This window comes from Nansenia antarctica, assembly GCF_963989245.1.
Source record: "Nansenia antarctica genome assembly, chromosome: 15".
NCBI classification, from domain to species: domain Eukaryota; kingdom Metazoa; phylum Chordata; class Actinopteri; order Argentiniformes; family Microstomatidae; genus Nansenia; species Nansenia antarctica.
The window spans coordinates 31716408-31729445 of NC_137685.1; the positions used below are offsets into that span (position 1 = coordinate 31716408).

Here is a 13038-nt window from a genome sequence, read left to right on the forward strand (position 1 = left end):
TGGAATGGGGTAAGGAGTGGTATCAGACACTAAGTTCCATGCATTACCATTACCCGTCCTCCGATGTCTACCTCCAGCAGCCTCCCCTGGAGGCCACATACTGTTTATTGAACATGAGGATGATGACGGCTCCAAAGCTCAGGAGGACTATAGAGTAAATTAAACTCAATAGCAGAACTGCTGTTACTTTTGAAGTGATTATCTTGGAGTAGATTTCGATAGTTATGGAGATAGACTCCAGTTCTATGAGTGGAGCGGAGCCCCATAGGGGAGCTCTGCTCCTATTGGTTTACCCGCTACCTAAAGTAGCCAATGACTGAATTTTTCAATGCCTGCGCCCGCCTGGGGTGCTATATAAAGGGGCGTACTTCGCTCCATCATTCTCCCAAACATACAAAACAGCCGGGTTTGAACGAGTCGAAGTGGGCCAGCAGCCCTATGGGGCTCCGCTCCACTCATAGAACTGGAGTCTATCTCCATAACTATCGTTCTATATCGTGGAGCTCCGCCCCATAGGGGAGCTCTGCTCCTATTGGTTTAGGCGGAGCGAGCGAGGCCAAATGTACCCCCACTGAGACTATTAATCCGAAAACAATCTCAGCGGCACCCGGAGCTGACCACTGATGTTGGTTCAAGACAACCTTAAAAAGTTGGCCCAACCCACACCGAGTCTGCTCCACTGATCTAGCCCTTACGTGAGCACGCAGGGTTGTAGATCTAACGGAACATGTCCTGGAGGAGGGTCCCCTCCCCAGGCACATCCGTAATCATCCTGACAGCACTTGAATAGCATCCCCAACCAGGGTAATCCAAGTGCCATCCCAACTACATCAGTCCTCAGCAAACTGAGGACAGAATGAGAAAAGGATGAGGAAGAAATATCACTTACCCAACCCTTACGTTGGGTTGTTGATCTAACAGACATGTCCTGGAGGAGGGTCCCCTCCCCAGGCACATCCGTATTCATCCTGACAGCACTTGAATAGAATCCCCATGACCAGGGTAATCCAAGTGCCCTTCCCACAACATCAGTCATCAGCAAACTGAGGACAGAATGAGAAAGGATTGAGGAAGAATATCACTGACCTAACCCTTACGTGAGCACGTAGGGTTGTTGATCTAACGGAACATGTCCTGGAGGAGGGTCCCTTCCCCAGGCACATCCGTATTCATCCTGACAGCACTTGAATAGAATCCCATGACCAGGGTAATCCAAGTGCCTTCCCCACTACATCAGTCATCAGCAAAACTGAGGACAGAATGAGAAAAGGATGAGGAAGAAATATCTTCAAGTAACACCGTATAAAAAGTGATGGCGACGACCAAGACGCCGCCACACATATCTCCTCCACTCCCACTCCCCTGAGAATGGCCACTGATGTGGCCATGCCCCTGGTGGAATGAGCCCGAATGCCAATCGGCACGGGCTGCCCCTTCGACTAATAGCCTCGCAAATCCAAAGGGACAGCCTCTGCTTCGAGAGTGGTGTCCCGGCTTTCTGTCCGCCATAGCAGATCAGAAGCCGGGGAGAAGATCTCAGTCCTGCCTCACGCTTCACATATTGTGCCAACGCGCGCACCGGACAATACAATGTAAAACGCCTCTCCCTCTCTCCGTCGTGAGGAGGAGGAAAAAAAGGCGCTCAGAGCACAGCTCTGAACCCTAAACCCACGATTAACCGTAGGGATAAAAGCCGGGTTAGGACGTAATACAGCTTTTGTTTCGTCACCAGATATGATCAAACAATCTGCCCGTGACGAGAGAGCGCACAAATCACTCACTCGCTCAGCCGTAGTCAAGGCGAGGAGTAGACTCGTCTTGAGAGACAATAAAACGCAACGACACAGTGACAATGGGTTCGAATGGGGGCACGCACAGCGCCTCTAGCACAATCGACAGGTCCCATTTTGGCATTAGAGTCCTATGAGGGCGTCTAAGCCTACACACTCCAGTCAAAAAACGCTTAACCAGCGAATGACTGAAAAACCAGTGTCGTTGTCGCAAAACCCTCATGACAAGCTGAGATGGCAGCCGCGTAAACTTTAATAGTTCCCGCCGCCAATCCCTTGTCAACAGCGACTGTAAGAAGCACAAGAACGTTTCGACCCGACAACAGACAGGGTCAACGTCCTGTCCCTCACACCACTGTGTAAAACTCGCCAGCGCGCCGCATATCCCTTTGCAGTGGATTGCGCGCGCGCACTCTGAATGGTCTGAATGACCGCGTCTGTCAGACCCCTGCGTTCTAACAATCCCTCTCAGTAACCAGGCCATGAGGGGCCCCCCCTCATAGGCGGCCCCTTCACCAAGCCTCCGGCTTGAGAGACTGCATCTTGTCGATGAGGTATGGGCCATGGGCCCTCTACCAACATCTCCATCAGTTCCGGAAACCACGGGGCTCCGGGACGGTCCGGGGCTACAAGAATTAACTCTAGCCTCTCTGACCTCACTCGTGCCAACAGTGGGAGGATAGATGTCAGGGGTGGGAACGCGTATAACAGGACCCTCGGCCATGGGTGGTGTGCGAATGTATCGACTCCCAATGGCGGGTTGTCCTGTTCGCGCAGGGAGAACCAAAGGCGACACTGCGCATTCGTCCGTGACGCAAACAGAACCACTTCTGCTTGCCCGAACCGTGCCCAAATCAGCGACACAATGGAGGGTGCTAACCTCCAGTCGTCGTCCCTCGGGCCTCCCCGTGATAACAGATCTGCTCCTTCGTTGAGCAGACCTGGAATGTGGAGAGCTTTCAGCGAACTCAGGCGACTCCGCGCGCGATGACGCGCGGGTCTCTCCAGTAGCTCAGGTCGGTTTTGACCGATCTCTGTATTACAATCAACTTGCGACGGCGTCTCACTGGAACCCGTCGCAGTCGTGCGAACCGCCTCTGCAGTCTGCGCATGTGTAACAGGCCTAAGGGGACCACTACATGGGCTGCAGACATCAGTCCTAGTAAGGACATCCTTGACAGAGCGGTGATTGTATTTGTCACTCGACACACCCGGAGAGCTGACGTCAGTGTCGCTCTCCGTGGTGCCGATAAACTGGCCCTCATCTCGGCAGTATCCAACTGAATGCCTAGATAGGAAAACTGTTGAGCCGGCCACGGAGCACTCTCTGTCCAGTTTACAGCTAACCCCAGCTGAGTGAGGTGCTGCACCAGTGAGGTTGCGTCCCGAATGGCTCGATTTGGGCATTGGGCCAAGACCAGTAGGTCATCGAGATATGCTAATATGCGTATCTCGTTTCGCCTCAGTGGTTCGAGTGCTGTCTGCACGCATTTGGAGAAAAAACGAGGAGCAAGCGTGCACCCGAAGGGCAGGCGCGTGTACTCGTAAACCTTCCCTTGGAAAGCAAAACGTAGGAATTTCCTGTGCCACTCTGTGATTGGCACACGAAATACGCGACCCTCAGGTATCTACGAAAGGGGCGTTTCGCCACTCTCTCGTTGAGGACCCTGAAATCTAGTATGGGTCTCATGTCTCCCGAATTCTTTGGGACAAGGAAATACGGGGAGTACCATCTCATGTCCCACTGGTCCCTCGGAACCAATGTCACTGCGCCCTTTGTTAGGAGATTCGTAATCTCCTCCTAGAGCGCACGTGTCTTTATCGGGCAGGACAAAAAACAGTCTCTCTCACGCCCCTGAAGGGCGGAGGAGGCTGAATGAACTGTAGTGCATATCCCCTCCTCAATGTCCTGTCTAGCCAGCCCGACAGAATACCTGTCCCTTCTAGTCATTCTGCATAACGCAACGACAGCGGCTGGACCGTCTGTTGTGGTGCAGTCGACAGAAAAAACTTGAATTTCTGTATGATCCCAGCCGCCGCTGCACACCGAGGAGGTGGCACAGCCCAAGGTGGGGTCATTTCGAAAGGGATGGGCTGCCGTCTGTAAAGAGTGTTTGTTATGTGTAACAATGCTCTTTATTGACGCAGGTTTATTATGCCTGATAATCAAAGAACCGGCCGCACGCTCATGAGCTGGGCCAGGTCTTGATAGACATGGAGGGGTTTTTGATGTACATAACGACCCCTCTATACGGCTACATACAGGGGTGTTTAACCCGCTACGTGTCGTGATAGGGGTAAGTCCGTTAGGCAGAGAGCTGGCCACACGCCGGTAAGCTGGGCCAGTCTCCGGTTTGTTTCTAACCGGTAGCGAGTCGACCACACTCTGACAAGGCAGGTCGATCTCCGCTCTGGTAGATAACGGTCCCTCTATACGGCTACAGACAGGGGTGTTTAACCCGCCTCGTGTCGTGATAGGGGTAAGTCCGCTAGGCAGAGAGCTGGCCACACGCCGGTAAGCTGGGCCAGTCTCCGCCTTGTTTCTAACCGGTAGCGATTCGACCACACTCTGACAAGGCAGGTGGGTCTCCGCTCTGGTAGATACCATGGAAAATCCTCCTTAGGGATGGTTTGCCGTCTGTAAATAGTGCTTGTTTTGAGTAACAATGCCCTTTATCGACGTAGGTTTATTATGCCTGACAACCAAAAAACCGGCCGCACGCTCATGAGCTGGGCCAGGTCTTGATAGACATGGAGGAGTTTTTGATGTAAATAACGGTCCCTCCATACGGCTACAGACAGGGGTGTTTAACCCCCTTTGTGTCGTGATAGGGGTTAGTCCGCTAGGCAGAGAGCTGGCCACACGCTGGTAAGCTGGGCCAGTCTCCGCCTTGTTTCTAACCGGTAGCGATTGGACCACGCTCCGACAAGGCAGGTGGGTCTCCGCTCCGGTAGATAACATGGGAAAAATCTCCTTTACTGAAAAAGTAAGGTGGGGATTTTCCTTCTTTTGCCTCTTTATGAGGTAGCAGCCATGAAGAGGAAACCGGTGGTGGGGTCATTACCGACCCCTCCGCCAGTGAAACCGGGCCACGCTGCCGTGGGGGGCCGTAGCGGGCCCTCCCAGTGGTCAGCGGCGGGGGCTGGGGATGCCGAGTGGGGCATGGCTCCGTCGTTTAGAGGTAGAGCCAGTGCCGCATCACGCCGAAAACTCCGTTTCGCAGTCGTTGACGGTCTATTCGTCACCACGGCGGAAGAAGAAGAGGTGGAGCTTGCTCAGAAGCTCCGCCTCCGCTGCAGACAGACCGTTGGGTCGGTCTGTGGTGATCTTCGCAATGGCGGCGTTAAACACGGCGATGTTATTCGCCGCTGCCGCCGCCTGCGCACCGAGATGGGGCGGCGAGGGCGGGGAGCACGTGCTCTACCTGCCGCTCGCTCTCATCAGAGCTTTCTGATTCTGACACCGGCACCGACCACTCAGCTGGGTGAGGGCGGCGTGATGTCAGGGCCGGCTGAGCGGGCGGGACCATCCCTACTTGGGGAGGTGCCTGCCCAGAACGCCGTTCTTGCTTGTCCTCCGCTGCTAGAAAATCGCAGCGGCAGGTCCATCTGCCTGTGTGCTGTGTGAGGTTGAAAGCCCCCAGAGAAGCTAGTCCCCTCCCTTCCTCTCCTCTCCTCTCTTCTACCGTCCCTCCCTCTCCTCTCCTCTCCTCTCCTCTCCTCTCCTCTCCCCTCCCCTCCCCTCCTCTCCTCTCCTCTCTTTTACCGTCCTCTCCCATCCCCTCCTGTCCCCTCCCTCCCCTCCCCTCCACTCTCCTCCCCTCCCCTCTCCGGCGTTCTGTTCTGCTGACCCATAATGCAACACTAACACAGATGCTGTAAAGCCACATGGCTGTAGGCATCGGGACAGAGCGAGCAGGGAAGGCTGGTGGAGGAGGTAGAAACTGGGATGCATGGAATGGAATGAGTCATGGTGTGTGTTTGATATCATTCCTCATTCCATTCCACGCATTACAATGAGCCCGTCCTCAAATGTCTACCTCCACCAGCCTCTCCTGCTACATACGGCAATAGATCTATGAGGAAACATGGTAACCTTCCTCATTCCATTCCACGCATTACAATACGCCTGTCCTACGATTTCTACCATGACCAGCCTCTACTGAGAGAGAGAGAGAGAGAGAGAGAGAGAGAGAGAGAGAGAGAGAGAGAGAGAGAGAGAGAGAGAGAGAGAGAGAGAGAGAGAGAGAGAGAGAGAGAGAGAGGTGCTGAGGCTTTTATTGTGGCACAAAGAGAACATGGTCCCTGGCTGCCTTGGCCTGTGATGTTCTACTGACGTGGTGGTTAGCAGTACTGTTTCTTTGTACACGCACTCACGCAGACATGAAGGATTGCTGCTAACACTGCTCAAGTGTGTTGGGAAACACTCAGCGTTATGAGCCCTCTCAGTGGAATGCACCACCCTGCTCAGGGACGTGTTTGGACCAGGGTGTGACCTTGGGTCTTGTCTGGCTAAGATCACTCCCTGGTCAGGGTGCGTCTCTCCCATCCCTCTTCTTTCTTCACATTCCATTGAGGTGGGTAATGATTGTATTTTTTTTGTGTTCTTCAATGTATGTTATCTAGAGCGCTACATCCCTGTAACCCAGTGTGGGGACTTCTGACTCTGTGTGTTGTCATGGTTACATGATACAGTTTTACCTGTAGCCTACTGTGGGGACTTCTGACTCTGTGTGTTGTCATGGTTACATGATACAGTTTTACCAGTAACCCAGTGTGGGGACTTCTGACTCTGTGTGTTGTCATGGTTACATGATACAGTTTTCCCTGTAACCTAGAGAGTGCTCCCCCTCCCTTCGTCCTTGTATACTGAATGGAGAACGCTGCCCCCTGTAGGTTGTGATGCGCTACACTGATATGGCCGTTAGAACGACATGTACTGTTTTCTATTTCCACAGAGACATGGGTGGGTCAGAGAGGTGATGCAACACTAACAACAGGTTTTTTCCATGAGCCATTTAAGAGGATTTAGTGTCCTTGTAGGTTTTCTTTATCTGAAATAAGGTAAAGTCATGCTGGACTCTAAACAAAGCTCAGGTTTGGATTAAAGTGCCTTTGGATGCTGTACAGCACAGGCCTGAATCAAGTTTATTGTTCCATCCCGTTATACAAGCAGAACAGAGTAACAGTCTTAGGCTATGGTTCCTCAACATTGCAGCAGCGAGTGAAAAATGGCTCTAGTTATAAAAGGAAAACAGTAAGACAATATAATAATAGAAATATAATAGTAATATAAGAATAGTAATAATAAAAGGATCCAAAAAGGGATCAAGCACTCTCAAATTGAACAAATGTAATCAAATGTAACCAGCATAGTCACTGTGGACCTGTTTTGGGCTTTTTCTATGTTTGAGGGTGCTGGGCTGTGTTATTGACTTGTTAGGTGTTCTTATCTGACACACATCTCTCTATGTCTGTCTCTGGCCGAGAGCTGTTGACACACAACAGGACCGGGAGGCTCTGGGCAGAAACAGCTAGCAGTGACCTGATGTGTCATACATATTTATTGTTCTGAGCTTTAGAATCCCTAGAGCTTTATAGTCTGGTGAAGGTGAGTTGGATGGTGATGTGAGGCCTCTGGAGAGGAGGGGCTCAGAGTAACGGATGGAGCTGTGTAAGGCCTGGTGTAAGGCATGGCATCAAATACAAATGTCTGATATGGGTTTGATGCCGCTCCTCATTCCGTCCCATCCATTACAATGATCCCATCCTCGCCATGTTTCACTCACCAGCCTCCAATGATGTGAAGGTACCGGTACATGACATTTTTCTTTCTTTGTCTAAAGTAAGTGAATCATCGATACATCAGCAAAGGTCTATGCTAGGGCCAGGTGTCATTTGCAGTCACAATGCCAGGAAGGCCAAGGTAGGAAGAAGAGAGAGGAAGAAGAGAGAGGAAGAGGAAGGAAAAGGTACTTTATTTTGTATTTATTTGTAAATGATTAACAGTAGAGGAACTCTACAGAAGGACCGTGGGGGGGGGGGGGGGGGGAGGTGAAGGGTAGGTTACAGTTTTGACAAGGTGAGCTGATGGCTGATGTTCTCTCACCTCCTGGAGAGTTTCCACCATGGACTCCATCTGCTCTCGTCTGGATAGCTCCTCCTCCCATCTGCAACACAGAACACACACTGGGTTAGAACACACTGGATCAGACGTAGAAATAGAATGAGGAGAACACACACTACATCAGCTAACAAAGAAATACAATGAGAGGGGGCCATGAAACCGCAGGGTTCCCGGTTCGATTCCGGCCGCGGACATATCCTGCATGTCATCCCTCCTCTCTCTCTCACCCATCCTTCCTGTCAAATCTCTACTATATCTGTCAATAAAATGAAAAATATGAGTGGGACTGCCCCACTCAGAAAAAAAACACATAGAACATTGAGGGCCGGTTTCAGAGACGAGGCTTAAGCCTAGTCCTGGACTAAATCACACTTTCAATGTAAAATCTCCATTGAAGATGTTTTTTAGTCTAGGACTAGGCTTAAGCCTTGTCTGTGAAACCGGCCCGTAGAGTTGGAACTATAAGCTTCTAAAAGAAATGGGTGGAGTCTCCTAGTACTGTACCAACCCCAGCTTGAACCTTTACCTGGTAGAGGTAGAAACCGGATCCCAGTCCTCATTTCGTTCTATGCATCACAATGAGCCCATCCTCCCCTGACATTTACCACCCCTCTCCCTCTCCCTCTCCCGTAACCTGAGCCCTCTCTGTCACCATCGCCCTCCGCCCCGGCAACTGCATCTGACACCAATTAAGGCCAGAAGCTTTCATATACTTTCACACACTGAACCAAACAAATATTAACCAATTTAGTACCGAGGGTGAATAAAGTTGCTCAAATTGTCAACACTGTAGAGTGCTATGGATGCACTCTAGAATGTTTATTCACCAAGACTTTCATATATTTTCACTCACTGAACCAAACAAATATGAACTCATTTAGTATCGAGGGTGAATAAAGTTGCTCAAATTGTCAACACTGTAGAGTGCTATTATGGATGCACTCTAGAATGTTTATTCACCAAGACTGCATGTATTATAATGCTTCATTTGGTAAGCGATCAAAGTGTTCTTGCTAGGTAAACACAACATAAAACACGTGGCACTCTTATCTTGGTAGTGAGTGTTCCCCAATGATTTGGCAGTTGGAGTTAAACAACGTGAGAACGCCCTTGAAAGACCTTGAGGCGACGTTTGTTTCTCTGTTGTAGGAGAACAAAAACACAACAACAACTTTATGTTCCCACGATGTTGACCTTCCTTTGCCATAATGATGTGGCAGCTGAGAAGGCATCTAGGAGAGCCTCACTGCCCAGAATTCAGTGGCTAACCTCATCAGAAGAAGAGACATTCCTTTCATCCACACCCCACATACGGGGAAGAGCTATGTCTATGTCTATGTCTATGTCTATGTCTATGTCTATGTCTATGTCTGTGTCTATGTCTATGTCTATGTCTGTGGCTGTGTCTGTGTCTGTGTCTATCTCTGTGTCTGTGTCTGTGTCTGTGTCTATGTCTGTGTCTATGTCTGTGTCTGTGTCTGTGTCTGTGTCTGTGTCTATGTCTGTGTCTGTGGCTGTGTCTGTGTCTGTGTCTGTGTCTGTGTCTGTGTCTGTGTCTATGTCTATGTCTGTGTCTCTGTCTGTGTCTGTGTCTATGTCTATCTCTATGTCTATGTCTGTGTCTGTGGCTGTGTCTGTGTCTGTGTCTGTGTCTCTGTCTGTGTCTGTGGCTGTGTCTGTGTCTGTGTCTGTGTCTGTGTCTGTGTCTATGTCTATGGCTGTGTCTGTGTCTGTGTCTATCTCTGTGTCTGTGTCTGTGTCTGTGTCTATGTCTGTGTCTGTGTGTGTGTCTGTGTCTGTGTGTGTGTGTGTCTGTGTGTGTGTCTGTGTGTGTGTCTGTGTCTGTGTCTGTGTCTGTGTCTGTGTCTGTGTCTATGTCTATGTCTATGTCTATCTCTATCTCTATGGCTATGTCTATGTCTATCTCTATGGCTATGTCTGTGTCTGTGTCTGTGTCTGTGTCTGTGTCTGTGTCTGTGTCTGTGTCTATGTCTATGTCTATGTCTATCTCTATCTCTATCTCTATCTCTATGTCTATGTCTATTACCTGTAGCTAATAGTTTTTATTAAATGTATAAGATATTGCATTCACAATGCAATATACTGTTTTGATGAACGCTAGTCTAACATTAATGTTCTTACTAAGCTGTTGCAAGATATAATGTACCTGATCCACACAGTGTGTAATTGATTCCTATGCAAATCAGAGACCCTATAAAAACGATATTGATTAAAAAAATACATGAACTATTATCCTTGCATTAAGATGGACTCAATTCAACTTACTGAGTGATTTGTTGACGACATTTTTGGCTTTTTAGCTCATTTTAAGCGTGTCATAGCAAAGGGTGTGAAGACTCATGCACAAGAGGTATTTCTGTGTTTCAATTTGAATACATTTGCAGACATTTCTAAAAACTTGTTTTCACTTTGTCATTATGGGGTATTGTGTGTGGATTGATGCCCATTTCTATTTATTTAATACATTTTAAATTGAGTCTATAACACAACAACATGTGGAAACAGTGAAGAGGTGTGTTGACTTTCTATAGCCTCTGTGTGTACAGTCTGTGACCTCCAAAGAAACAAACACCATTATGCTGAGGAGAGATAAAGGACGACACGACATATTTATCTATCAACAGTGTACATCAACATAATGTGGTGACTTCAGAAATTCCACTGAGTTATTATTAGTTAGTTATTAGTTATAAACAAACTCTCCAGTCAGGAGCAGGGGAGGCTGGGGGAGGCAGAACTCAGAGGACCAGCTCATTGTAACACAAGGAATGGAACGAGGGATGAGGGATGGTATCAAACACACGTCACAATGATCCCGTCCTCTGATGTCTCCCTCTGCCAGCCTCTACAGTCAGCAGGGAACAGACTGAGAAACGTGAGTGTGTATGAACCGCCTGACCCTGTCATGGCCACAGTGCAAGTATTAATCATATCAGCCGATGATTTGCAGCGGAGAGACAGACCACATCACTCTCGGCTATTAGCAGCCCAGTCGAATCCTGTTAATATAGCCTGCTTCTGTTAATATAGCCTGCTTCTGTTAATATAGCCTGCTTCACAGTATAAGATGACTTTATGCATCCCTTATGGATGTTAGATCAGAACTATGGGTGCATTCGATATAGCCTGATGCTATTAATTTAACATTTTATTATTATTATCATTTTTTATTATGTATATAATGTAGATATATATACAGTATATACATGTATTTTTTAAAATTATTATTATATTTTTCTATTGGCAATAGGTGTTTGGTTGATGGGTGGGTGGGTGGGTGGATAGGGGGAAAAAAATAAATAGAAGGACCTTCATTCCTTTTTGTGTACCCATAAGTGCTGTACTGTGTACTTCCTTCTAATAAAATATTGTTTAAAAAAAATATTATATATAGCCTGCTTCTGGGGAGGGCGGTGGAGGTAGAAGTCTGAGGACTATTGTAATGCATAGAATGGAATGAGGACTGGTAGCAAACACGTGTGCTTGATACCATGATGGGACAAACACGTGTGTGTGATATCCTTCCTCATTCCATTCTGTGCATTATTACATTGAGCCCATCCTCCGTTTTCTACGTCCGCCAGCCTCCCCTGCATCTCAAATTAGACTCGGCCTCCGTTACCCTGGGAGACAAGCAGGGGACATGCTGAGTCACTGGTTCCTAAAACAGAGAGGAATTAAAGAGTGGAGAGAGAGCTCCCTCAACGATATGAGGCAAGCCACAGCGTCAGACACCCAGAGAGTGTGTGTGTGTGTGTGTGTGTGAGTGAGAGTGTACTGTATGTGTGAGTGAGAGTGTACTGTATGTGTGTGTGTGTGTGTGTGTGTGTCTGTTTGTGTGTGTGTGCGTGTATGTGTGTGTGTCTGTTTGTGTGTGTGCGTGTGTGCATGTGTGTGTGTGTGTGTGTGTGTGTCTGTGTCTGTGTCTGTGTCTGCGCTTGTGCATCTGTGTGTGTGAGAGAGAGTGAAAGAGAGGGGAGGTCATCTTACCAAAACCAAATGAATGCTGGGACATTCCTCCTATCTCTGCCCTTACCATGGAAACAGACACAGAGACGACAACACTCTAGTAACACCGACCAAACACGAGGGATAAACAACCTCTACCTCCTCAGAGAGACCCTCCTCTCTAACAAACACGGCCTTGTCTCTGCTCAGCCGCCACTAAATGTCCGTTGTCTAATTAGGGAGAAGTATCCTTGGCCGGCGGGGTCGGTCAGTCAGTCCCCTTCACACCGTGATTGAAGCGTTGTTGTGAAAAACGCTGCCGCTGCTGCTTTCCTGTGTCCAGACACCCTGCCTCCGCCCGCCCGCCTGCCGCAGGGCTCGAAAGGTCACCACAGTTCATCACTGCATCACTTCCTCTGCAGACAGTGAACAACAGTCTGTCACAGCATCTGCCGCCGGTGCTCTGCATCACTTGGCATGTCACTTCCTGAATAGGCACCACTACCTACTATGTCATTTCCTGTTGACATAGTGTTGTGGGCCAATCGGAGCAGGACAGGTGTCATCAGATGAACACATGACCTGTGATGTCATTTCCTTCATATTGTGTTGCAGGCCAATTGGAGTAGAGCGGTGTATTTGATATCATATTCACTGCAATTCCATGTAGAGAGGTTAATAATAATAATAATAATAATAATAATATACGCCATTTAGCTGACGGTTTTATCCAAAGCGACTTACATTGCAGTGAGTGCATACATTTTTCAGTATGTATGGTCCCAGCAGGAATCGAACCCACAACCTAAGTGTTGTTAGCGTAGGGGAGGCTGGTGGAGACGGAAATCGGAGTACGGGCTTATTGTAATGGACGTGTTTGACGGCATTCCTCATTCTATCCTGTGCATTGCAATGAGCCCGTCCTCCGATGTCTACCTCCAATAACCACCCCTGTCTCCAACATGCTGTCTGCTACATCTGTATACTCCATCACTTCCAGGAAATGGAAAATCATCACGAGGTAAACCCAACCTCCACTTGGCAAGGCGAACACAGAAACATACCAGATCTACCTCGTCCAAACACAGAAACATACCAGATCTACCTCGTCCAAACACAGCACGAGACGCGACACCGTGGCAGAGGTATTCT

General features: G+C 48.8%; 1 protein-coding gene across 1 annotated transcript in view; it reads right to left on the reverse strand.

The window, feature by feature from the left end:
* Nucleotides 1-13038, reverse strand: part of LOC308171331 (intermediate filament family orphan 2-like) — a gene marked incomplete at both ends in the record, with an annotated part of 43274 nt that overhangs the window by 9832 nt on the left and 20404 nt on the right. The window contains one exon of the mRNA XM_080546164.1: nucleotides 7900-7960. Within this exon, the coding sequence (XP_080402290.1) occupies nucleotides 7900-7960 (61 nt within the window). The remainder of the gene's footprint in view (nucleotides 1-7899; nucleotides 7961-13038) is intronic.